This window comes from Podarcis pityusensis (genome assembly GCF_964106645.2).
Source record: "Podarcis pityusensis genome assembly, chromosome: 15".
NCBI classification, from domain to species: Eukaryota; Metazoa; Chordata; class Lepidosauria; order Squamata; family Lacertidae; genus Podarcis; species Podarcis pityusensis.
Genome location: NC_138040.1, coordinates 415,249 through 439,934, shown reverse-complemented (window position 1 = coordinate 439,934; position 24,686 = coordinate 415,249). Strand labels below are relative to the sequence as shown.

Here is a 24,686-nt window from a genome sequence, read left to right as displayed (position 1 = left end):
AGCTGTTCCACAGAGGAGCAGACTTCCTCGGAAGGCAGTGGACTCTCCTTCCTTGGAGGTTTTGAAAGCAGAGGTTGGATTCTACGATTCTGTGATTCTATTCTATGTGAGCTGAGCTGGAAGCTGGAGACACAGAGAACTGCTTGCTCTGTGCTGAATCCAAAGCTGTGGCTGATGGAGACCTGTTGGTTGTTAATGCTGTGAGCGCCTCCATCCTATGCTCAGCTTGTGGGGTGTAGGGATTAGAGGGCTGGACCTTAGGAGACCAGGGTTTGAATCCTCTCCATTGGCCGTGAAGCTCGCTGGGTGACCTTCTGGGGCAGCCAGTGTTTGTTGTGGGGGAGGAAGGGAAAGGAGAATGTTAACTGCTTTGAGACTCCTTAAAGGTAAAGGTAAAGGGACCCCTGATCCTTCGGTCCAGTCGTGACCGACTCTGGGGCTGCGGCGCTTATCTCATTTTATTAGCCGAGGGAGCCGGCGTACAGCTTCCGGGTCATGTGGCCAGCATGGCAAACCAGAGCAGTGCACGGAAATGCCGTTTACCTTCCCGCCGGAGCGGTACCTATTTATCTACTTGCACTTTGACGTGCTTTCAAACTGCTAGGTTGGCAGGAGCAGGGACCGAGCAACGGGAGCTCACCCCGTCATGGAGATTCGAACCACCGACCTTCTGATCAGTAATGATAAAGCGGGATATCAAATCCAAACTCCTCTTCTTCTTCTCTCAGCCTAACCTACCTCACAGGGTTATTTTGAGGATTGATTGAGGAGTGGGGGAGAACCATGCATGCCACCTTGAGCTCCCTGAAGAGAAAGACGACAGGATATACAGTCATACCTCGGGTTACAGATGCTTCGGGTTGTGTGATTTCGGGTTGTGCACGGCGCCGAAACCAGAAGTACCAGAATTGGTTACTTCCGGGTTTCGGTGTTTGTGCATGCGCAAAAGCGCCGAATCACGACCTGCACATGTGCAGAAGCGGCGCTGCGGGTTCCGAACGTGCTTCCCGCACGGATCACATTCGCAACCCGAGCATCGACTGTAAACACAATAAATGGGGGAAATAAACATATATGCATCAATAAAACCATATACCCTATGTAGCTCCGTCGGTTTAGACCACAGTGCTGATAACACCAAGGTGGCTGGTTCGATCCCTGTATGGGGCAGCTGCATATAATAATAATAATAATAATAATAATAATAATAATAATTTTTATTTATATCCCACCCTCCCCAGCCGAAGCCGGGCTCAGAGCGGCTAACAACAACCTGCATTGCAGGAGGCTGGACTACATGATCCTTCCAATTCTATGATTCCAAGACCACACAGCACAGAGTTAATCCATGGAACTCCCTCCCACTGGAAGCAGTGATGGCCACCGACTGGGACGCTTTTAAAAGAGGCCTGGGCAAATTCAAGGAGGAGGAGGAGGAGGTTAGTGATGGCTACTAGCCAGGATCGTCTGCTCTGCTCAGGGTCCCTCCCAATGCGACAATTCTACGCCCGTTGACCATTGTCCCATGGGAGCCGACAGCCCTGCTCCCTTTGCAATGCGGACTGCCCACACCTGGTGGGGGTCCCATCTGGCATCAGCGAGGGAATTGAGCGAAGGGATTTACACACCACCCTGATTCTTTAATCAGCAGGTGCCAAAGCCGGCTTCCCTCGCCCTCCCCGCCTCAGGCCTGGAATCCACTTAAAGGCTCTGCCTGAAAATCCTCTCTCCTGACACTCATCCTCCGTTCTGCCAAGGAAAGCCCCTGCCTCTGCCCCCCCCGTACCTCCCACCTGGCGGCTTTGCTGCTACTGCAGAGAGAATTGGTGAGTAACTCCCCCCATTAAAAGACTCAGACTTGGGAAGGGGAGTTGGAAAATATTGAGTCAGACCATTGATCTATTTAGTTCAGTAATGTCTGCACTGGTTGGCAGCAGTGCCTCCCCAGGGCTTCAGGCACAGAGTCTCTTTCCCAGCCCTGCATGGAAATGTCAGGGACCAAGCCTTCTGCATGCAGAGCAGGTGCAAAGTAGGATTCTAGACCTCATGTGCCGGAATAAAGAGTTGAAACTGGAACATGGGAAGTGGCATTGTCTCAGCAGGTCGGTCTCGCCTGGCACTGACTGGCAGCAATGGATTGCCAGGGTTTCGGGCGGAGAATTTCTTACTAGGGATCGAACCTTCGATCTTCTGCCCCTGAGCCAGAGTCCCTTCTGAAGCACTTCCCCCACATGACAAAGACTCTCCTGCTGAGAGAGGTGGGGGGGCAGGGGCGGGAATCCCTGCAGGCATAAGGCCCCGCATCTCTTGCTTCAGAAACCCAGAGGAGCAGCCCCCAGAGACCTCCCTACAAAGCCCCCCTCTGACTGCAGCAGACCCCACCCACAACCGATGGCCAGAGGCCAAACCTACCTGCTCAGGTGTGGCTTGGGGGACCTGCCGTGTCTCTGGGGTTCAGGCTGCCGCCTTCCGGGTCTCCCACCTTCCCTCCTTGCCACCTCTGGGATCTCTTTCTGCGCAGACGGGAAGAGGATTAGTGTCTCTGCAACGGCCCCCAAACACGGGCTTGGCTCTAAAGCTGCAGAGAGAGGCAGGGAGATCTTGAATGGACAGAGATAAAAATAAGTTGTCGGTGTCTGAGAGAGAGAGAGAGAGAACGAGGCTGCATTACACATCGTACATTGAAAGTGCATTATTTCCCCACTGGGAACTGTAGTTTCTGCTGGGAACTGCAGTGCTGTGAGGGGTGAACTACAGTTCCCAAGATTTTCTTGTGGGAAGTCAGTTTATTTTTGTCTTGTTTTCTAAATTCATGTTGTGTATGCAGCCAGAGTCCTCAGAACAACAGGCCACTTTTATGTTGGCAACAGCTACAGAATAAGGCTGGGAAAATAATAATCTAACTACAGATACCTGAAGAGTTGTTTGCATGGAGCAAACTTGCTTCCTGTTGCTCCAGAGAGCAGGACCCGAACCAAGGGCTTCAAATCACAAGAAAGGAGATTCCCACTCAAGCTTAGGAAGAACGTCCTGACGGTGTGCGCTCTCCTTCAATGGAGGCTTTTAAGCAGAGGCCAGATGTCCACCTCTCAGGGATCCTTTAGCCGTGATTTCTGCCTTGCAGGGGGTCGGACTAAATGACCCTTGGGGGTCCCTTCCAACCCTACAATTTCATGATGGTGGGGCTGGGAAAGACCCCTCCCTGAACCCAGGACTTGCTGCTGAGGAGCGCATACTCGCTGAGGCTGATGGGAGTCGTAGAACTGAGTTGAGGAATGCTGATGACCTAACCACAAGTCAAACTCTCGTCCAATCGTCGCTCCCCGCCAACTTCCCAAGCGCTCCCTCCCCTGAATCCCCTTCCATTCCCCTTAACTGCTCCATTATTACTGGGGCGGGGCGTGCAATGTCATGTACCTAAAGCCAGGAGCTTCGCCGAGGACGCGACCACCATGCCTCGTCCTCTTTGTCTCACTAGGAGAAGAGGAGAGAGGGAAGGAAGGAGGAAGATGCAGTTGCCATGGCGACAGGCCGTCCTTTCAGGGGGAGGTGACTTCATTCCGGCGGGGAAGGCGAGGCATCGCCGGAGGGGATGGGCTTGGCCGCCTCTCTGCCGGCAGAGAGCTCCGCATCCCACATCAGGAGGACGAACAGCTCAGCTGCCCGGCAAGTGGACCGCTGCCAGCTTACTGCTGGTACCCGAGAACGCGCCCGACTCCTTCCTCCAGCCCTGCATCTCTCCATCTCTCTCCATCACTTCTTCTGCCGCGCCCAGTCTCACCTTTGCCGCGCCTCGCTGTGCCAGCCTCCTGCCAGCCGGACCCCGGGCTCCCAAGCCCGCCCTGGGCACATCCCCAGATCCGGGGATGCAGCTCTAAGGTGCCCCCATTCGCTGACGCCCACCCCCACCCCCACCCCCGATGGTGCTCCCTCTCCTCGTCTCCGCCTATAGACTGTGCCACTTAGCCATGTCCGACGCGGAGAGGCTGACGGTCTCCTGGTGGGGAGACAGCCCCCGGGCGCCCCAGGAGAGCTCGCCCGGGGCCAGCCCGGCCATCCAAGCGGCCCTGAACAGGATCCTGCCCGACCTGCACCAGGCCATCTCGGCCAGCAAGCAGGCGGCCGGCCCCGAGGACCTCCGCAGCGGCCTGGCCGAGATCCTGGCGCTGGTGGAGGAGGCCTGGCTGATGCCCACCGTGGGCAGGGAGGTCGCCAAGGGCCTGTGCGACGCGATTCGCCTGGAGGGGGGGCTGGACTTGCTGCTGTCCTTGCTCCAGACGGCCGACCACGAGACCAAGTGCCAGGCGGCCAAACTCCTGGAGCAGATCCTGGTGGCGGAGAACAGGTGAGCCAGGCAGGGGAACCGGGGAGGGAGGAACGGGCCGAGGCGTCTGCAGGGGGCCAGGGCTGGCGAACCTTTCCTTCCAGATCACGGGCCACATTCCCTTCCTTGCAAGCTTCCAGGAGCCGCATGCCAAGGTGGGCGGGTCCAGAGGCAAAAGGAGGCCAAGCAATGAATGCCAGGGGTGTTTTTTGTGGGGGGACGGGGGACGGACAATGAGCTAGTGATTCCTGCGTTGCAGAGGGATGGACTTAGATGAGCTTAAGGGGAAGGCACAGTCCCTACCAGAGAAGAATGGCAGATTAAGCTGATGCAGAAATGGCAAAAGTGACCCAAAGAATTAGGAATCGGGAAGACCAAAATTTCAATCAGGAATGGGGAAAATGCATAGTTTATTCTAAAAATCATTGTCAACAATTAAAATTATTAGTAGGACTGGAATAATGCTTGTAGTCAAAAGTTCAACTATGGTTTTATTGAAGATTTAGTAGAAGTGGATTAACAGAGAAGTTGCAGGAGAAAAAGTTAACAGAAGAACCCACGAAAGGGGAGGAGGGAAGTCAAAGGGACCTCATTGGAGGCTGTTAAGCAGACGTTGGACAGCTGTCTGTCAGAGATTATTTAGCTGTGATCCGGGGGGGGGGGGGGAGCCCTCCCAGCTCTGCCTTTCTATGTTTTTATGAGACAGGAAAGGGGAGTGGGCATGTTTCCTGCCAGCAAAGAAACTTCAGGGTGTGAAGCAAGGGCCAGACAGGTGTGTGGCCTAGGGAGAGGGAGTGTGGTTTTGGATGGGGGGGTCGCATTTGGCCCCTGGACCTCCGGTTCCCTGTCCTTGGCAATGGGGCATGTCAGGGAACTGCCATCGGAAGGAAGGGAAGTGAAAGGGCTCACACAGGTTGGGAGAGACTCAGCAGCTGAAGAGGGAACCAGTAGGGGGAGAGGAGCTGGGCTGAGGGAAAGGGAGCTGGAGGGATGGCTCAGAGACACTTCCAGCGAAAACAGTGGGGAGGTTTCAGGACCTCCTGTAGGGACACCCACTCCTCGCCGGAAACTGTCACGCAGAGAGTCCAGAAGACGTGTTTCCGTTAAGGAGCTTTTATGTTGGAAGCGATTCCGAAAGCAACCACTGTCGGAATCTGCCAGCGACTGACGGAGCCATGTTTAAGGGGCTCCGTTACAGACAGAGGTTTGCAAACTTGACCAAACTCTGAGGGACTAGGATTTTACACACAAGCAGCTCATCGTCCCATCACAGCATTCCGACAGACTTCGTGAGCAGCTTGTGCAGGAGAAGGCATCATGAGCAACCCAGCCGGAACCGGAGAAGCAGGAGCTGGAGCGGGTCCAAGCCTGGAAGAAAGGTACCGGGTGTTGGAGGTCCAGCTAGCGCTGCAGACGGCGAGGCTTGAGGAGAGGAGGGCTCAGGATGCAGACAAAAAGGGGAAAGACACCCAGCTCGTCAGAAAGGTACCAGGATTGGTGCAGAAGTTTGGGGGGGAGCCCAAAGACTATCATGGCTTTCGGACAGAGATGCAATATGCCCTCAATCTGCAGTTTGATGAATTCCCTGACGAGGAATCAAGAGTGGCTTTCGTGATTGGGCATCTTGAAAAGGGGGCGAGAGACTGGGTTAGACCCCTGATGGCAGCGAATAGTGACGTCCTAAAGGACACGATGAAGTTCTTTCGCGCCATGGATCTGATGTTTTCCAGCGATATTGAACAGGGAGTGGTCCGCAGACAGTTAATGGCTTGCAAACAGGGTAGCCGATCTGTCCGTGAGTACTGGACTGAATTCACCATGTTGATCCATAAATTGGGGTGGGATCTATCGGCGGAACCCATTCAAATGCTTTTTGAAGAAGGGCTTTCTTCGGCTGTGAAAGACGAACTTTCCCGGGCGCCCAGGGCGGAGTCTATGGACCAGCTGACCAAATCAGCGCTGACCATAGGAGCGCGCCAGGAGGCGAGAGCATTGGAGAGGCGGGAAGGGAAGGGGGAACGTTGGAAGGAGTTCCGCATTCCAGACATTCCAGAGCCAACTTTCCCGCCGGCAGAGCCGATGGAAATCGGAACAGCGCGCGCGCGCGCAGTTTCAAAGCCCAGTGAGGGGGGAAAGAAGGAGGGAAAAGGCGCCCGGAAATGCTATCTCTGCCAACAGCCAGGTCACTTTGCCAGAGTCTGCCCCCAGAGGAAGGAATGGCAAGGGATGGTAGGAGCTGTGGAGGGAAGAGAGGAAGAAATACCGAAGCAAGTAAAAGCCAACGCCTGGCTGCCACCGTCGGGGCACAGCAGTCAGGCCAAAGAGCAGTGAAAGTGCCCACGCCAGAACCTCCTAAACCCGCCCTAGTGATAGAAGTGGCGCTAGAGCTGCCAAACGGACACCCTCTAAAGATAAAGGCGCTGTTGGACTCAGGCAGCTCCTGCAATTTCATGAGCAAAGAGTTTGCAGCTGAACACCAGATACAGACGATCCCTTTAAGCAACCCCCTGCAGGTGACCACGATCGATGGCAGGGAGCTGTTGGGAGGAGAAGTCAGCTTGCAGACCGTCCCAATGATAATGAAGGTGGCAAGGCACACCGAACTGATAGCGTTTAATGTGGCCACCTTGGGAGGAGCTCCCATTATATTGGGGATGAGCTGGCTAGCGTTACATGATCCGCTGGTGGGCTGGCATCAGAGAGTGGTTTCTTTTGGTTCAGCACATTGCTTAGAACACTGCAAAGAGGGAAAGGGTTTGGCAGGGGCCCAAGCCACCCTAGCAGGGACTGAAGTAACGGAGAACGTGAAGGTACCACGACAATACGCAGATCTCCGCGACGTCTTCAGCGAAAGGGAAGCTGACCAATTACCCCCGCATAGACCCTTTGACTGTCAAATCAATTTACTCCCTGGGGCACAGCTCCCTGTAGGCAAGCTGTACGCCATGTCAGACAGAGAGATGCAGGAGCTAAGAGAGTTCATTGACAAGAACCTGAAGAGAGGGTTCATCAGAGAGTCCAGGGCGGTGGGGGGCAGCCCAGTGTTTTTTGTGGATAAAAAAAACACGAACAAGCCGAGGCTTGTGTGTGACTTCAGGGCCTTAAATGCAGTGTCAGAACCAGTGGCTTTCCCTATGCCCAGGATTGACGACATTTTGACAAGGGTCAGGAAGGGAAAGATTTTTACTAAACTGGACCTAAGGGGGGCGTACAACCTGATACGAATAAGGAAGGGGGATGAATGGAAAACCACCATGTTCACCCCTTTGGGGGCATTTGAATATTTAGTTATGCCCTTCGGCCTACAAGGAGGCTCCGCGTGCTTTCAATCGTTTATGAACCACGTCCTGGGGCCTTTGCTTTACAAGAATTGTGTGGCCTTCTTAGACGACGTGTTGGTGTATTCTGAGAATGAGGAGCAGCATGTGAGAGACGTCAGAGAAGTGTTGAGCAGGCTGCAAGCCAACCAGCTGTGGGTGAAACTGGAGAAGTGTCAGTTTCATACCAAGGAGGTGGAATTCCTGGGGTATCGCCTGTCAGACAAGGGATTGGCCATGGATCCCGGCAAGGTCCAGGCGGTGCTGGAATGGAAAACACCCAAAACAAGGAAGGATGTGCAGAGGTTCCTAGGATTTGGGAACTTCTATCGTAAGTTCATCCGAAACTTTGCCCACCTGACGGCGCCCATTACGGACTGTCTCAGCAGTAAGAAGAAGTTCGTTTGGACTGAGGAGGCGGAGCGAGCATTTGAGGAACTAAAAAGGGCCTTCGCCTCGGAACAACAACTCCTGCATGTGGATTTACAAAAACCGATGAGAGTGGAAACTGACGCATCAGACAGAGCGATTGGGGCGGTGCTTCTGCAGCCAGGGAAGGAGGAGTCAGAGTGGAGACCGTGTGCCTTTTTTTCGCGAAAGCTGAACAAATCCGAGAGGAACTACACGGTGTATGACCGAGAACTACTAGCCATTCATGAGGCGTTCCGGAGATGGAGGCACCTGCTAATTGGCGCACAACATAAGGTGCAAGTGTGCACTGACCACAAGAACCTAGAGTATTGGAGGACGGCACGAGTGCTCAACCAACGGCAAGTGAGATGGGCCCAGGAGTTCTCCAAATTTAACTTTGAGATTTGTTACGTGCCAGGCCCAGAGAACATTAGGGCGGACGCTCTCTCACGCAAACCTGAATATTTGGAGGAGGAGGGAGCACCCGAAGAGAGACATGTCATTCCAGAGGACCGCTGGGTGTGTGGGGCGGCATTGGTGGGACAAAGAGAACTGGTAGAGGAAACAGAGAATGATGAATACGCCCAGAATAAGCTCAGAGGTCTTAGGGGTGAGGGAGAGGAACCAGGGGGTTTCGAGGAAAGAAATGGAGCTTTGTATTACAAAGGGGCACTGTATATCCCTGAAGGAGACTTAAGGGGGAGGGTACTCAAGCAGTTGCACGACAGCCCCACGGCGGGGCATTTTGGACAACACAAAACCATGTGGTTGGTCACCAGGGAATTTTGGTGGCCTAAGGTGAGGGAAGATGTACGGGAGTATGTAAGAGGGTGTGAGCAATGCCAGCGAGCCAAAGGGGAGAGGCGGGCACCGGCGGGGCTATTAGAACCCTTACCAACCCCAGAACGACCTTGGGAGGCAGTGTCGATAGATTTTATGACTGATCTGCCGAAGTCCAAGGGGAAAACAGCCATCATGGTGGTGGTAGACCTACTAACAAAGATGTGCCACTTTGTAGCCTGCTCGCATGCAGTCACGGCGGAAGAGACAGCGAAGTTATTTGTAGAACACATTTTTAGGTTGCACGGGGTGCCATTGAGGGTGGTCTCAGACCGAGGAAAACAATTTACTTCCAGGTTCTGGAGGAAGCTCATGAGCTTACTGCAGGTGGAGGTCAACTTTTCGACTGCCCGGCACCCTGAAACCAACGGGCAGGCGGAAAGAGCAAACGGGGTCCTCCAGCAATACCTGAGGTGTTATGTCAATGACAGAGAGAATGACTGGGTAGAAAAGTTGGCGCTGGCGGAATTTGCCTACAACAATGCCGAGAATGTGTCCACAGGGATGAGCCCCTTCTTGGCTAATTATGGGTGTCATCCCAGGGCTTTCCCAGGGGGAGAAGGGGAGAGATGGGGTGTCCCGGCAGCCGAGCATTTTGTAGAAGAAATGGAAGCAATCCATCGTCAGCTCCAACTCAACTTAGAAAGGGCGAAGGAAGAATACAAGAGGCAGGCAGACAAGAACCGAAGGGAAGGTGAAACCATAAGGGTGGGAGATAGGGTGTGGCTGTCAACCCAAGGGTTGCCGTTCAAAGGAGGTTGTAAGAAATTAAGACCCAGGAGATTGGGTCCCTTTGAGGTCATTCAACAGGTCAACCCAGTGGCTTTCAGGCTCCGGTTACCCAACCACATGAAACTGCACCCAGTATTTCACAGGTCGTTACTGTCACCGTATGAGGGGGGACGAGAAGGGATGGCCACTCGGGGACCGGTCATAGAAGAAAGGGAATGCAGCAGCCATGTGGCAGAAATCCTCGACGCCAGATGGAAGGGGGATCAGGTGGAGTATTTGGTAGCGTGGGAAGGAGAACCGGAGTCAGAAAACACTTGGGTAATGGCAGAAGATATCAATGACGAGGTATTGATAGAAACGTTCCATCAAAGGTTCCCAAGGAAACCTCAGCCTGTGGAGAGGTTCCGGAGGGAATACTTTGGGACCACCGATGAGGAGGAGGAGTTGGAAGGATTCTCGGAATCGGAAGGGGAAGGGGAGATGGACTCTGAGGAGGAGGAGTACTTCGAGACCAGGAACCGCAACAGGTGGAGAGAAGTGTTCGGGACATCGGAAGATGAAGGAAGTTCATTCCGGGGTTTTGCCTCCTCACCGCCCGTAGAGGAGGGGGCGAGAGGGGATGAAGGGGGCCCTGGAGGGGAGGTGGATGTCAGGGAACTGCCATCGGAAGGAAGGGAAGTGAAAGGGCTCACACAGGTTGGGAGAGACTCAGCAGCTGAAGAGGGAACCAGTAGGGGGAGAGGAGCTGGGCTGAGGGAAAGGGAGCTGGAGGGATGGCTCAGAGACACTTCCAGCGAAAACAGTGGGGAGGTTTCAGGACCTCCTGTAGGGACACCCACTCCTCGCCGGAAACTGTCACGCAGAGAGTCCAGAAGACGTGTTTCCGTTAAGGAGCTTTTATGTTGGAAGCGATTCCGAAAGCAACCACTGTCGGAATCTGCCAGCGACTGACGGAGCCATGTTTAAGGGGCTCCGTTACAGACAGAGGTTTGCAAACTTGACCAAACTCTGAGGGACTAGGATTTTACACACAAGCAGCTCATCGTCCCATCACAGGGCAACATTTGTGTAGGGAAGAAGTGACACATTCACTGAAATTCCTCCTTCCTATACTCCCTTTCCCACAGCCTTTCTTTCCCAAAGTGATTTTCCCACCCGCTTTTAAAAGGTTTGCTTTTTGCGTGTGCAGGAACCCGAAAAGGAGCCCACTCCTGTGGTTCTCTGCATGAGTCCCTGTTCTGGGCATGCCCTTGCCTGAAGGTGGGCGATCGCTGTGTCCCTGCCTCCAGAGAGATCCCCACCACCACCCACACCTCTCAGTGGCAGAGGGACAGCAGAGGCGGACTGAGAAGAAAGGCAGGGCAGGTTTTTGCGCAGAGACATAACAGTGGTTTTATAGTGGGGGCTCCCAGGGGCCTTCCCGCTCCTGTGAGGGCTGTCGGTGGCACTACAAATGAAGGCTTGCCAAGAGAGGCACCCATGCCTTCTGCCAATGGTGCACTTAGGCCATGCATAGTTAAACTATGGGACTCAGGAGGACTGGACAAATCCACAGAGAAGGAGAGGACTACCAGTGGCTCCTGGCCTCAGTGGCTCAGCTCTGCCTCCACAGTCAGAGGCAGCAGTGCTTCTGAATCCCAGTTGCTGAAAACTGTAGGAGGGGAGAAAGGGCTCTTGTGCCCGGATCCTGCCTGCCACTTCCCCTTTTTGAAATCTGTTTGGCCACTGTGAGAACAGGATGCTGGACTGGATGGGCCATTGGCAGGCTCTTTCTCAGGTTCTTAGGGAACCGGCCCTTGATGGTCTTTCAGGGGTGGCAACATGTAACGTGGGCACATTCAATGCTTTGCTTTCCATGAAATGGGCCAAGCCAGGGCTGTTGCAAATCCTGCTCATGTTGCTGAATGAGACCCCGGATTTTGACCCTGTTTTGCCCAATGCAAAATGGTTCTTTTAAAATTTAGATTCAGAAGCAATACAAGCGCAATTGGGTGAGAAGATTAAAGATTTTATTCCAAACAGCAAGCAAAAATATATATTACCAAGCAAGCACTTCAATCAGCCATTGAGGAGCCCAGAAATGGCGAAGTGACTCCCAGGTAGCCGTCTTTTGCACAGCACTCTGGCCACGAGTTTGTGCTGAACTCCTACTTGGCATGCTCCAAAACTAGATATTTTATAGACCTGTGTCCTATTGGACTAACACCGGCTCAACCAGAGCTACTCTACATCAAAGGCTTTGCTAGACCAGTTTCATCAACACAACAAGGGCCTTTTCACAAAGGATATTGAAAGCAATAAAACACAGTAACCAGAGGCAGGAAGGAATAACCAGAGTTGGAAGAGCTGACCATGCCAGATCACTATCTCCTCAAATTATAATAATCTTCTGCGATAATTATCCCATACACCCCCCAAGTCCTGGCCTGACCGCGCTGCTGACTCCTGCCCCCCCCCCCCCAATTCTGGAGTCATATCAGCAGCCATATCTGCCCTGTGTCATACCAGGATGACAAACTATTCGTTGTTGATGTTCATTCAACTTGTTGTTGTTGTTGAGTCCTTTAGTCGTGTCCGACTCTTCGTGACCCCCTGGACCAGAGCATGCCAGGCACTTCCACTGCCTCCCGCAGTTTGGTCAAACTCATGCTGGTAGCTTTGAGAACACTGTCCCACCATCTCGTCCTCTGTCGTCCCCTTCTCCTTGTGCCCTCCATCTTTCCCAACATCAGGGTCTTTTCCAGGGAGTCTTCTCTTCTCATGAGGTGGCCAAAGTCTTGGAGCCTCAGCTTCAGGATCTGTCCTTCCAGTGAGCCCTCAGGGCTGATTTCCTTCAGAATGGAGAGGTTTGATCTTCTTGCAGTCCATGGGACTCTCAAGAGTCTCCTCCAGCACCAGAATTCAAAAGCTTCCATTCTTTGGCGATCAGCCTTCTTTATGGTCCAGCTCTCACTTCCATACATCACTACTGGGAAAACCATGGCTTTAACTATACGGACCTTTGTTGGCAAGGTGATGTCTCTGTTTTTTAAGATGCTGTCTAGGTTTGTCATTGCTTTCCTCCCAAGAAGCAGGCGTCTTTTAATTTTGTGACTGCTGTTTCATTCAACTAGCTAGGAGAAAAAGCCATCATAGCAGCTGCAGGTGTCTCTAGGCAGGGCTAGAGAGTAAGACCCCCTTGCCTGGACTCCTGGGGAGCCGCTGCTGCCAGTCTGTGTGGGCAATACTGAGCTAGGTGGACCACTGGTCTGCACCATATAAGGAGGCTTTGTATGTTCCTATTTAAAGCACTGTTTATTTAAATTCGGAGCCATGAGGACTAGCATCTTGCTTTATTCCTAGGGAGAAGAAGCTGCTTTGGTAGAACAGACCTTTGGAGGCAGAAGGTCCCAGGTTCAACCCTGGAGGGATTAAATGAGGATTTGGACCTGGGAGAGACCAGGGTTCAAATCCCTACTCAGCCACCATGAAGCTCACTGGGTGTGACCTTGAAACCCAGTTGCTACCTCTCAGCCTAAACTCAATCACAGGGATGTTGTGGGGATTAAAGGAGGACTGCGACCTGGGAGATCCGGGTTCAAATCCCCACTTGGCTATGATGCTCATTATAAATGAAATACAAAATCAAAGTTTGCCAGGATCTGCTTGAGAACAAAACAACCTTGGAACCTGCCCTGGGGCACAATGTCCTTTCTGGAGCCCCACAGGAAGGGCCGAGGCAGCCTCTCCCCTCTGCCAGGTGGGCTTTTAAGGGCCCACCGGGGCAGCTAATTGGGAAAATGCATTAGCCGAGACCCAGAAAGACTTTGGATCCATCGGATGAGCTTCCTGGCAGGAGGGAGCGGCTCTTGGCCTTTGCATCTCTCCGGATAAACCACACACCTCTCCCCTTCCTACCGCCAGCCTGCCTCGCCAGGGTGGGGATCCAAGGCAGGGCAGGGGGTAGGCGGAAACCGCCTTGTTCTGTTCCATGTGGCCAGGACAAGCTGTCCTGCTGCTGCTGCGTGCTGATTGCTCGTCACCACTCTGGAGGATGAATCAGCTGGCCGCTGTGCCAAGATGAGGTGGTCTCCAGGGGCAGAGGGGCCCTGCCAGTGTGTCCCCCGATGGGAGCAGGGCAGAGAAGGAGGGAGCTGGAAGCCACAGGAGGGAAGAGTTGCTCTCTTGCTCAAGTCCTGCTTGTGGGCATCCCATAATAGGCATCTGGCCGGCCACTGTGTGAGAGAACAGGATGCCTGACTAGTTGGACCACTGGCTAGATTAACAGAGGCAATCAGAGATCACACTAGACAAGAATTTCAAAAAGCATGGGGGAAATGCAGAGAATACTTTGCAAAACGGTGCCCTAAAATACATACTTGGACTTGTTTTGATTAATGTCTGCAGGAGACTTTGTGGATATTTAAGTTATAATTAGAAAAATCTTAATAATTATTCATAAAGGAAACAGTTTATAAGAAGTAAATAAGGAGGCCAGAAACAGGATAAAGGAAGTCTTTTATTTGGTTCTTTGTATTGTTGTATGTTATGCTTATTGTATGTTATGTTCATACAAGATGTTATGTTAATGAGGGTGGAATTCTGTATTGGGGTGGGGGTTTATGTTATGTTGTAAATAAAATTTCCAATAAAAAATTAAAAAATTAAAAATAAATAAATAGATGGGCCGCTGGCCTGATCCAGCCGGCTCTTCTCATGTGTGTTTAGCCTGGAGAAGAGAAGACCGAGAAGTGATACAAGAGCCATCTTCAGATATCTCAAAGGGAAGAGGGAACAAGCTTGTTTTCTGTTGCTCCAGGACATGAACCAATGGCTTCAAGTTACAAAAAAAAGGAGATTCCAGCTAAAGAGTAGGAAGAACTTTCTGAGTGTCAAAGCTGCTGGACAGTGGAACAAACTCCTTGGAAAGTGGACAACTCTCCTTCCTTGGAGGTTTTTAAAACCATCTATCCTCTGCTTAAAAAACTGAAATTAATAATAATAATAATAATAATTTATTTATACCCCGCCCATCTGGCTGAGTTTCCCCACCTCCCAAGGAAGGTCAAATGGCTCTTGCCCTCAGAGGTGTCTTTCTAAGGTTTATTTGGGATTTTCTTCCTTGACACTTGAATCCCTTGGTTCTCTGGAGCAGCACAGAACCAGCTTGCTGCATCTTCCACGGCACAGCGATTCAGGTACCTGAAGATGCAGAATTTGGCAGGGCCAAGAACATAAGAAGAGGAGCCTGCTGGCCAATGGCCGGTCTAGTCCAGTCTCCTGCTCTCACACTTGCCTCTGGGAACCTGAGCACAAGAGACTTCTGCATCAGCTTAGGAGTCAAGCGATAAAAGGAGGATGACGAAACTGGGATGAGATCGATCTGGCACCACTTCCTGCTGGGCTGCCTGCCTTCTGCCCCAACAGTCCTCTGTTGCCACCCCATTGCCCCACACTAATGCCCGTCCTTCAGAGATCCTGCAGCTCTCTGGATTCCCTGTACTGAACGAGGACCACGTGACCTCTAAGTCCCTCTCTAGCTCTTACGGTGACACTTCTATTATCTTATAATTTATCTGGGGGTGGCAGGTCCAAGCTCTCCACTTCCTTGAGATAGGCCCATCTGGCTGGGCCAGGCAGGTCCTGAGTGCAGGACCCAGCCTCCTGCAGAGATGGCATGGGAACCCTGCCAGGGCTGGCAGACGCAGCGGCTGCCAGATTTCGACGGAGGCCGACGTCAGTCGCTCACAGAGGGAGCACAAGTTTTCCCAGAATGGGGCGCTTCGCTCACTTCCTGGAACAAGCCAGCCTGGCAGAATCTGATGGGTGAGGGGGGTGCTGTTTAGCCTTGCAATGCAAAAGCCCCCCCCCCCCGCTGGTATTGATGCTCCCCATCCCGCCCCAGCTATGGGTCCAAGCCCCGGCTGGAGCAAAGTCCCTCCTTCCTTCCTCCACCCCCATAGATGCTGTCTTCTGTATGGCAGCCACACACACACAGTTAACATAGAATATTCTGCAGAGCCAGTGGTGTCAGCCCTGGAGTCTGAACATTTCTGCATTGCAGAGGGTTGGAAAAGATGCCCCTTGCGATGCCCTCCAGCTCTGCAGTTCCACAATTCTGTGCTACCTGCCTTCCAGTCCAGCTGATTTGTGATTGTTCCACCCACTCAGGCGACGTGGGGTGTAACAAGGAAGGTACCTCTGAGTACTTTTTGAGTGCATTGAGTGCATAAGTCCTTTTTGCATTTTCCAGCAACTGGTATTCAGAAACATCAGTGCCTCTGACTGTGAAGGCAGAGGATGGCTAGGAGCCATTGATGCCTCTCTCCTCCTTCCTGAATTTGTCTAATCCTCCTTGGCGCAGTGGGTTAAACCACAGAGCCTAGGACTTGCTGATCAGAAGGTCGGCGGTTCGAATCTCCATGACGGGGTGAGCTCCCGTTGCTCAGTCCCAGCTCCTGCCCACCTAGCAGTTCGAAAGCACCTCAAAGTGCAAGTAGATAAATAGGTACCGCTCCGGTGGGAAGGTAAACGGCATTTCCGTGCGCTGCTCTGGTTCGCCAGAAGCAGCTGAGTCCTGCTGGCCACATGACCCGGAAGCTGTACGCCAGCTCCCTCGGCCAATAAAGCGAGATGAGCGCCACAACCCCAGAGTCGCCCACGACTGGACCTGATGGTTAGGGGTCCCTTTACCTTTTTAAGTTAGTGGCCATCCCTGCTTCCTGTGGCAGGGAGTTCCGCTGTTTAACTCTGGGCCATGTAATGAAGGGCCTTCTTTCCACTGCGTCCTTCCCCCCCCCCAAGGCTGCTTCCCTGACCCTGTTCTGCCTCCCCGCTCTCTGCCCCTAGGGACCGTGTGGCCCGCATCGGCCTGGGCGTGATCCTGAACCTATCCAAGGACCGTGAGAGCCTCCCTCTGGCGCGCAGCACTTCGGGGATTCTGGAGCACATGCTCAAGCACTCCGAGGACACCTGCTCACAGCTGATCTCCGACGGCGGCCTGGACGCGCTCCTCTACTGGTGCCGCTGGAGCGACCCCGTGGTCCTGCACCACTGCGCTGCCGCCCTGGCCAACGCGGCCATGCATGGCGGGCCGGCCAACCAGCGGCTGATGGTGGAGAAGAAGGCGGCCGAGTGGCTCTTCCCGCTGGCCTTCTCCAAGGACGGCTTCCTGGTGCAGTTCCACGCCTGCCTGGCGGTGGCCGTCCTGGCCACCAACAAGGAGGTGGAGAAGGAGGTGGAGCACTCGGGGACCCTGGCGCTGGTGGAGCCCTTCGTGGCCACGCTGGACCCCGGGCACTTCGCCCACAGCTTGCTGGGCAGCAGCGACAACAGCCAGGGCAGGACGGCAGAGGACCTGCAGCGCCTGGTGCCCCTCCTGGACAGCTCCCGACCAGAGGCCCAGTGCCTGGCTGCCTTCTACCTGTGCGCAGAGGCTGCCATTAAGGCCCAGCAGAAGAAGATGCAGGTAGATTATTTGCATGCAGAGCCATGAGGACTAGCACCTTACTTCCTCTCTTAGTTCAGCAGCAGAGCCCCTGCTCTGCATGCAGAAGGTCCTGGGTCCAATCCCTGACTAGAATCTGGGTTCAATTCCCCATTCCGCCATGAAGCTCACTGGCAAGCTGGTTGCTCCCTCTCGGGCTGACCTACCTCGCCAAATGGGGAGGAACAGGAAGCTTAGAGGACAGGAAGCGGCACCAATGCACAAAGTGAATAAATGCTTTGCTCTGCTCAGATTTTCACAGAGATCGGGGCCATCCAGAGCTTGAAGAGGATCGTCTGCTACTCCCCGGACGGCACCACCTCCTCGCTTGCCAAGAGGGCACTCTGCACGATGGGCGAGGAGGTGCCCCGGCGCCTGCTGCCCACGGTGCCCAACTGGAAACCCCTGGAGGTGCAGAAGTGGCTCCAGCAGATCGGCTTTGTCAAATACTGCCCCAATTTCCTGGTAGGGCTCGCAAGGGGGCAGTGGTTGTGCGGGGAATGGGGATCAGGGCTCCTGGAGAGAGGAGAGGGCCCCTGAGGAGACTGCAGGTGTCTGTTGGGGGGTTCACAGCTCACTCCCCACGCAGGCCTCCCCCAAAAGCTGCCTCCCTAGCCCACCCCTGGCTCTTGCAGATGCCTCATAAGAACACAGAGCTCTTACTTTTTCTACCAAACACCACAACCTTTTTTCATAGCAGAGTACCTCCATCCCCTGGATCATGTTGCTTTCTCTCCCCTTGCTCTTTGGATGTGAAACTGACCCCATCCTTCCTCTCTCCCCAGGAACACCAGGTGGATGGCGACCTGCTGCTGAGGATGACGGAGGAGGATTTGCGGGTGGACCTCAAGATGACCTCCAGCATCACACGCAAGCGGTAAGGAGCGGGGTTGAGCTGGATGATCTCTGAGGGAACCCACCAGATCAAAAACGGCAGCTGTGCTATTGCTCCCTGAGTACAGCAGTTTGTACTCATGTTTGCCATTCCAACTTTTTTTAAAAGCCCACACCACGTTTGCAGGAAATTCAGCTATGCAAAAGGGTTTTGAGCACCTTGAGGGCCGGCCAGTTCCTCCTCCAAAAGCGGCTGCCTCTGCTCCAACCTGGCAGGAGGTGTCGTCCCCCCCCCAGCCCTACTGAGCTGCCCCCCTCCTTCCCCCAGGTTTTTCCGGGAGCTGACGGAGCTCAAGACCTATGCCAACTATTCCACATGCGACCGCAGCAACCTGGCCGACTGGCTGGGCTCCGTGGACCCCAAATTCCGCCAGTACACCTACAACCTGGTCACCAGCGGCATCGACCGCAACTTCCTCCACCGCGTGACGGAGCAGCAGCTGCAAGAGGACTGCCAAGTCCACATGGGCTTCCACCGCGTCCGCATCCTCTCGGCCGCCCGAGGTAACCTCTCCCCTTGCTCTGCAGACCCCCCAGCCCCCGGGAAGGACATCCTGAGGGTCAGAGCCATTTGGCGGTGGAACGGCCTTGCTCGCCAGGCCGCGGACTCTTCTTCACTGGAGATCTTAAAACGGGGTTGGGCTGGATGACCCTGGGTGCCCCTTCCAAGTGTACAGTATGATTCCATGAAACAATTTGCTGTTGGAAGGGAGGGAACAAATGGATCTAAGGTGGGGAACAGTGGCGGAGGAACCCTCTCTGGCACCCGGGGCGGCGCAGCCCATATGGCCACCCACCCCCTTTCTGTCTCCTCCCAGAGATGCTGCATTCGCCTCTGCCCTGCAGCAGCGGAAAGTCCACCTTGGAGGGGACGGACGTCTTCATCAGCTACCGGAGAGCCACTGGGGCGCAGCTGGCCAGGTGGGCAGGGGAACGCAGCGCGGACCATTCACACATGTGGGAGTGTCAAAGAGAAAAGCCTTCTTTTCTCCTTCTGTAAAGAGCCAACTGTGTGATGCAGCAGCAGAAAAGGTTAATGCGATTCTTGGCTGCATCAACAGAAGTCCCGTGTCCAGATCAAGGGAAATAGGAGGACCGCTCTATCCTGGCTTGGACAGATCATGCCTGGAATACTATTAGGAATAACATTCTGGCAATAAGAGCTATTTGATAGCGGAACAGACACCCTCAGAAGGTGGTGGACCTTCATTGGAGGTTTTTAAAGAGAGCTTGGGTGGCCATCTGAAGCGGGTTGGGCTGGATGATCCTTGGGGGTCCCTTCTGTCTCTATGATTCTATCAATTGCTTCTAATCTCTCAACCTCTCTGTGCAAGGAAACAGGGGTTGGCCCACGGCGGCTCTCCCCAACCCAATGTCATCCAGAGGGTGTTGGACTCCAACTCCCAGCAACCCAGGTTGGCCGATGTTCAGGGATGATGGGAGTTGTAGTCCACGTGACCTCTGAAAGGTTGATCCAAAAAGGCTGCTCTGTGGTTAAGGTGGTCGGCAGGATCTCTGACAAGCTGGGCTCAGAGCAAGGCTTGCAGCCTTGATTGGCCAGAAACATGTAAGGGCACCATGGGACGGTGTAGAATTAACCTGTGGAAATCACTGCAACCGCACTTTGCGCTACCGTTAGCAGCAGTAGTAGATTTTTACGAGTTGCATTTCTACAGGAGACCTGCATTCTCTAGAGGGGACTGAATGAGAATAAAACACACCCATTAAGACTTAAAAAGAAGACCGTGAAATGGATATAATTATCCTTAGCACTGATATTGTAACACTTTGGAGGCGTTCAGAGCACTCGCTTATTAATTATGCATTTATTATTCTGCTTTCTGAACAATTGTAGTCTCCCAAAATGGCTCATGTTAATTAAAGAAGGGGAAGTGGGAGTGAGCGGAGGGCTGAGAAACCACAAGCACACACAAGGGGAGGGGGAGACGAGGGCCCACGTACATAATTTCCTTTACAACAGCCCTGTAAGGTAGGCCAGCAGCAGCTGTGGGAGGGTGCAGTTTGGACTGAGGTTGCAGCCGGAGGGGAAAGGGTGTTCTCTAACCCCTTCCCTTTATGCCATCGCCCCAAATCTCTCCGGAGACGCAGTCGGAGAGAACCCAATTATGGGTGCCTGGGTCAAACCACCCCTTCCTTTCACACATACCCTGCCCTGTTTGCGCCTCTCCAGCCTCCTGAAGGTCCACCTGCAGCTGCACGGATTCAGCGTCTTCATCGACGTGGAGAAGCTGGAGGCCGGGAAGTTCGAGGACAAGCTGATTCAGAGCGTGATGAGCGCCCGGAACTTCGTGATGCTGCTTTCGCGCAACGCCCTCGACAAGTGCGTGGGGGACACCGAATGCAAAGACTGGGTGCACAAGGTGAGAGGGCTTCCCCCTGCCAAGGATCATAGTGTCTCTGTGTTTGGGGGGGATGGGGATGAAACTCAGAGAATCCTAGAAGAGTTGGGTGGGACCCCCCAAAGGACATCTAGCCCAACCCCCTGCAATGCAGGAGACGCAGCCCAATTCACGACAAAGGGCTTCTCCTTGAGCTGAGCTGCCAGCCATCTGTCTCAGGAGACAACGGAGGAGTGTGCCTTGGGGAGGTGAAGTCAAAACGTTGGAGAGTCGCAGCGCCTGCTGTGGCTGCGGAGGCTGATACATGTTTTGTTGCAGCCGGGGCAGAGGAAGGCATCTGGTGGTTCTGCTGCAGATGCACCATGGCGTTTCTTCTCTCTGTGCTCCTCTAAGTGGTCATTGCTCCTCTGGTCACTGCTGTGGATGCATGACCAGTCTGCCTGTCTCCAGGCACTGCGGTCATCTGCAAGGGATTTCCACAGGGCAGGGATCTCCTTGGGGATCCTGCCATCTTCCATCCTGTGGACATGACCAAACCAGCATAGATGTCACCGAGACAGGAGTGCAAACAGGCCGGGAACATTTGCTCACTGAGAGGGCACATCTTTTGGGGAGACTTTGTCCTGCCACGTGATGCCCAAAATCTTCCTGATATAATGTACGTGGAAGCCAGCAGGACAAGAGGAAGGGAAATCATATTGAACAAACTCACCCCTCCCTAAGCAAGATTTTCTTCTCTCTTTTTAAATGTATATCCTTCACAGGAAATTGTCACAGCCCTGAGTAGCGGGAAGAACATTGTCCCGATCACAGACCACTTCGAATGGCCGGATCCAAAGACCCTTCCTGAGGACATGAGAGCCATCCTGAAGTTCAACGGGATCAAGTGAGTGGGATCAAGGAGTGTCCCTGGGGATAAGGCGGGTGGGCGGGGGGGGCAATTTCTGGAAGCTGGTGCAACACAGCTAGCTGCTTGTGGGAGGGGGGGTGAATCTGGGGAAACGCGGAGAGACGAGGCTGAATCTGAAAGGGTTTGAAACCAATTTAATGCTAATAGTTTCAGGTGCAAAGGACGCTTTGAAGCACCAGGCTTGAAGTTGCACCCTTTCCCCTGCCCCTTTCCAAACCGGTGCTCCAGTTCACGCAGGAAAAAAATTGGGAGCCCTAGACAAGAGCTGTAGATTACCCATGGCCCCTTCCACCCCATGGCTTGGGTCAGCTCAGGGGTCCTCAAACTTTTTCCGCGGGGGGGCCGTCCACTATCCCTTACCAGAGGTCGGCAAGGTTTACTGGACATGGGCCAAATTATTCCCACGGAGATCGTCCGTGGGCTGGACTGGCACAGTGCAATGCTGGAAATCTCGTCTGCGCATGTCTGCGGTGCCGGAAATCGCTTCTGCACATGCCCAGACGCCGAAAACTGCGCAGAAGCGATTTCCTGCGTCTGGACATGAGCAGACGCGATTTCCGGTATCTGCGCATGTGCAGACGCGATTTCTGCCGCTGCTCTGTGAGTGGCCGCACCATGCTGCGCTAGTTTAGTGCAGCGGGGAGGAGGGACTCGCCGAGTGTGTGGCTCGGTTCGAGGGCTGCTCATGGGCCAGTAAAACGGTCTTTGTGGGCTGCATCCGCTGCATGGGCCGCACCTTGTCGACCCCTGCCTCAGACCTTGTTGGGGGCCAGACTATATTGTTTGGGGGAAATGAATGAGGGACGATGAGCGGCGTACGAAAGGGCTCCAGAGAGGGGCTGCTTAAAATGGCGGCCGCTCGAGCACTGCTGCTGGCACCAACCAAGCCCAGCCCCCTGCCTCCTCTAGGCAGGGCAGGAAAAAGCCAGGAGGAGGGAGGGAGGGAGGAGGCGCCGTCGCCATAGGAGGGAGAGGGAAAGAACACGCACTGGCAATCCATGCAGCGATTCCTGGACCATCCGCAGGCCAGATTTAGAAGGCTATTGGGCCTGATCCGGCTCGCGGACCTGTTTGCCAACCTGTGGTTCAGCTGTTTCATTTCCACTTCCCATGCAGATGGTCCCACGAATACCAAGACGCCACCATTGAGAAGATCATCCGCTTCCTGCAAGGGCGCTCCTCCCGGGATTCCTCCGCTGGCTCGGAAAACAGCCTGGAGTGTGGGCCCCCTCAAAACTAGGGAACTGGAAGGTGCTCCCCCCAACGGAGCAGAGGAAGGGGGTGGTGGGTCGGAGTGGGAAGAAGAGGGTGACCCTTTGCTTCTGTCCCCAAGTCTGCACTGCCCTAGAGAGGGGCCTCACCCCCTGCCCCCCCCAGCTTTTGCAGGCTCAGCCACCACTGAGTCGGTGCCCCCTGCTGGCTGCCTTTGGGATATGCCGATTAGGTTATGCAAAACTCCGGAAGAAAATGCTGCTTGCTTGCTGCCTGCCCTGCAAGGACAGTTGGAGCAGCAAACTTCCTCCCTCCCTAGTGGCCTTTCACCAGAGGCTCTTAACTCTTTGTGTGCCTGGGTAAGATTTTTGGTTTCTCAACCAATTAGGTTATAACTTCGCTGTTGGGAAGGTGGGCTTTGTAGTGTTTATCTTGTATTAAAGTATTTATCAGATTCTAGGCTCCAGAAGCTTCCTTAGGTGTCTGCTCATCTGTTCTTTAAGCTAAGCAAATAGTCAGAGGTTTAGGAAGTAACTGCTTTTCAAACCCCTTCATAAACCATCTAGAGCTGGGAAGGAGCAGCAAAGTGGCCGAGTTTGCTGACAGTGCTGCTCAATTGTTCAGGGACGTTTAAACACAAAAGGGATTGCAAAAAGCTCCGAAAGGACCTCTCCAAATGGAGCGGATGGGTGGCAAAATGGCAAATGCAATTCAATGCAAACAAGAGTTAAAGGATGCATGTCGGGTCAAAAAAGTCTTAATTTCATGTACCTGCTCCTGGGGCCCTGAATTGCAGGTGGCAGACTTGAGGTCCCAAGAGACAGCTCAGTGAGGTTGACCGAGCGACAATGCGCATTCCATGCAAGGGATGGTTAGGAAAAGAACTGAAAACAAAAGGGCCAAGATCATGATGTCATTATAGAAATCTATGGTGCGGCCACATTTGAAGAACTGTGTACAGTACAGTCCTCAAAAAGGTGATGTTCAGAAAAGGGCAGGCAAAACAGGGGTGGAACGACTCTCAACGTGAAAAAGGTTGCAGCATTGGGGATGTGAGAAAGAGGCGCCATGATAGTTCATAAGGTTATGCGTGGCATGGAGAAAGAGCAGGGCTGCTCACTAGTCCTGGAAGGGGCCCCCAAGGCTCATCTAGTGCACCCTCTTGCAATGCAGGAATCGCAGCTAAAGGATCCCTGACAGGCAGCCATCTGACCTGTTGGAGAAACCCCAGTGTGCCTTAGGAGTAGCAGCAGAACAAGCCAGGCTTTGCTGTGGCTGCACACAGCCCCTGATTCTTCCTTGGTTTTTATATATCTTATCTTTTCGCTTTCCTGACTGGACTGCTCTCAGCCGCCATCCCAGCACCCAGCCTTTCCTCCCCGTGCCAGGCTTGTGGACTCTCCTCCGTGGTCCTGGAGCGGCGTGGAGTTTGTAGAGTCAGGAGGAAACGCGAGCAGGGTTGGAAGGGAGCGTCAATTACACAGGTGCCCAAGTGAGCCGTTCTCCTGAATTATGGGTGCCTTTCAGTTGGAGGGTTTGCGGGAAGGGGGGGACAAGGCAGTGCTTGGGTGGGAGATGGGTAACTGAGTGTCCAGGGAAGGTCCCCCCTTAGCCACCACCCAGTTCCCCCACTCAGGGCCTTGGTCTTGATGACCCCCAATAATTGCAGTTTGCACCCCTGCCAGTCAATTTTAAGGACCAGATTCATGGGTCACTTGGAAGGTGCCTCTGTACTGAGCCAGACCACTGGGTCTTCCTGCACTGACTGGCAGCAGCGGCTCTGCAAGGACATCCTTGAGAGCCAGTGTGGTGTAGTGGTTAAGAGCGGTGGACCCATAATCTGGGGAACCAGGTTCGCTTCCCCGCTCCTCCACATGCAGCTGCTGGGTGACCTTGAGCTAGTCACACTTCTTTGACATCTCTCAGCCCCACTCACTTCAGAGTGTTTGTTGTGGGGGAGGAAGGGAAAGGAGATTGTTAGCCGCTTTGAGACTCCTTAAAAGGTAAAGGGACCCCTGACCATTAGGTCCAGTCGTGACTGACTCTGGGGTTGCGGCGCTCATCTCGCTTTACTGGCCGAGGGAGCCGGCGTACAGCTTCCAGGTCATGTGGCCAGCATGACTAAGCTGCTTCTGGTGAACCAGAGCAGTGCACGGAAACGCCGTTTACCTTCCTGCCAGAACGGTACCTATTTATCTACTTGCACTTTGATGTGCTTTCG

The 24,686-nt window shown here is 53.8% G+C and overlaps 1 protein-coding gene across 1 annotated transcript; it reads left to right on the top strand.

Moving 5' to 3' along the window:
- Nucleotides 1-3,419: 3,419 nt before the first annotated feature.
- Nucleotides 3,420-22,942, top strand: SARM1 (sterile alpha and TIR motif containing 1). The gene is made up of 9 exons (XM_080984079.1): nt 3,420-4,345; nt 16,453-17,071; nt 17,342-17,554; nt 17,875-17,966; nt 18,252-18,487; nt 18,802-18,904; nt 20,175-20,364; nt 21,108-21,229; nt 22,370-22,942. Exons 1-9 carry the CDS (start codon nt 3,921-3,923, stop codon nt 22,491-22,493), a joined length of 2,124 nt encoding a protein of 707 aa, XP_080840205.1. The 5' UTR covers nt 3,420-3,920; the 3' UTR covers nt 22,494-22,942.
- The last annotated feature ends 1,744 nt before the right edge of the window (nt 22,943-24,686 follow it).

Coding starts and splice junctions, on each gene's coding strand:
- SARM1 (XM_080984079.1), top strand. CDS start 3,921: ATGGTGCTCCCTCTCCTCGTCTCCGCCTATAGACTGTGCCACTTAGCC. Junction 17,967..18,251: donor TCCAGCATCACACGCAAGCG/GTAAGGAGCGGG, acceptor TCCTTCCCCCAG/GTTTTTCCGGGAGCTGACGG. Junction 21,230..22,369: donor CTGAAGTTCAACGGGATCAA/GTGAGTGGGATC, acceptor CTTCCCATGCAG/ATGGTCCCACGAATACCAAG.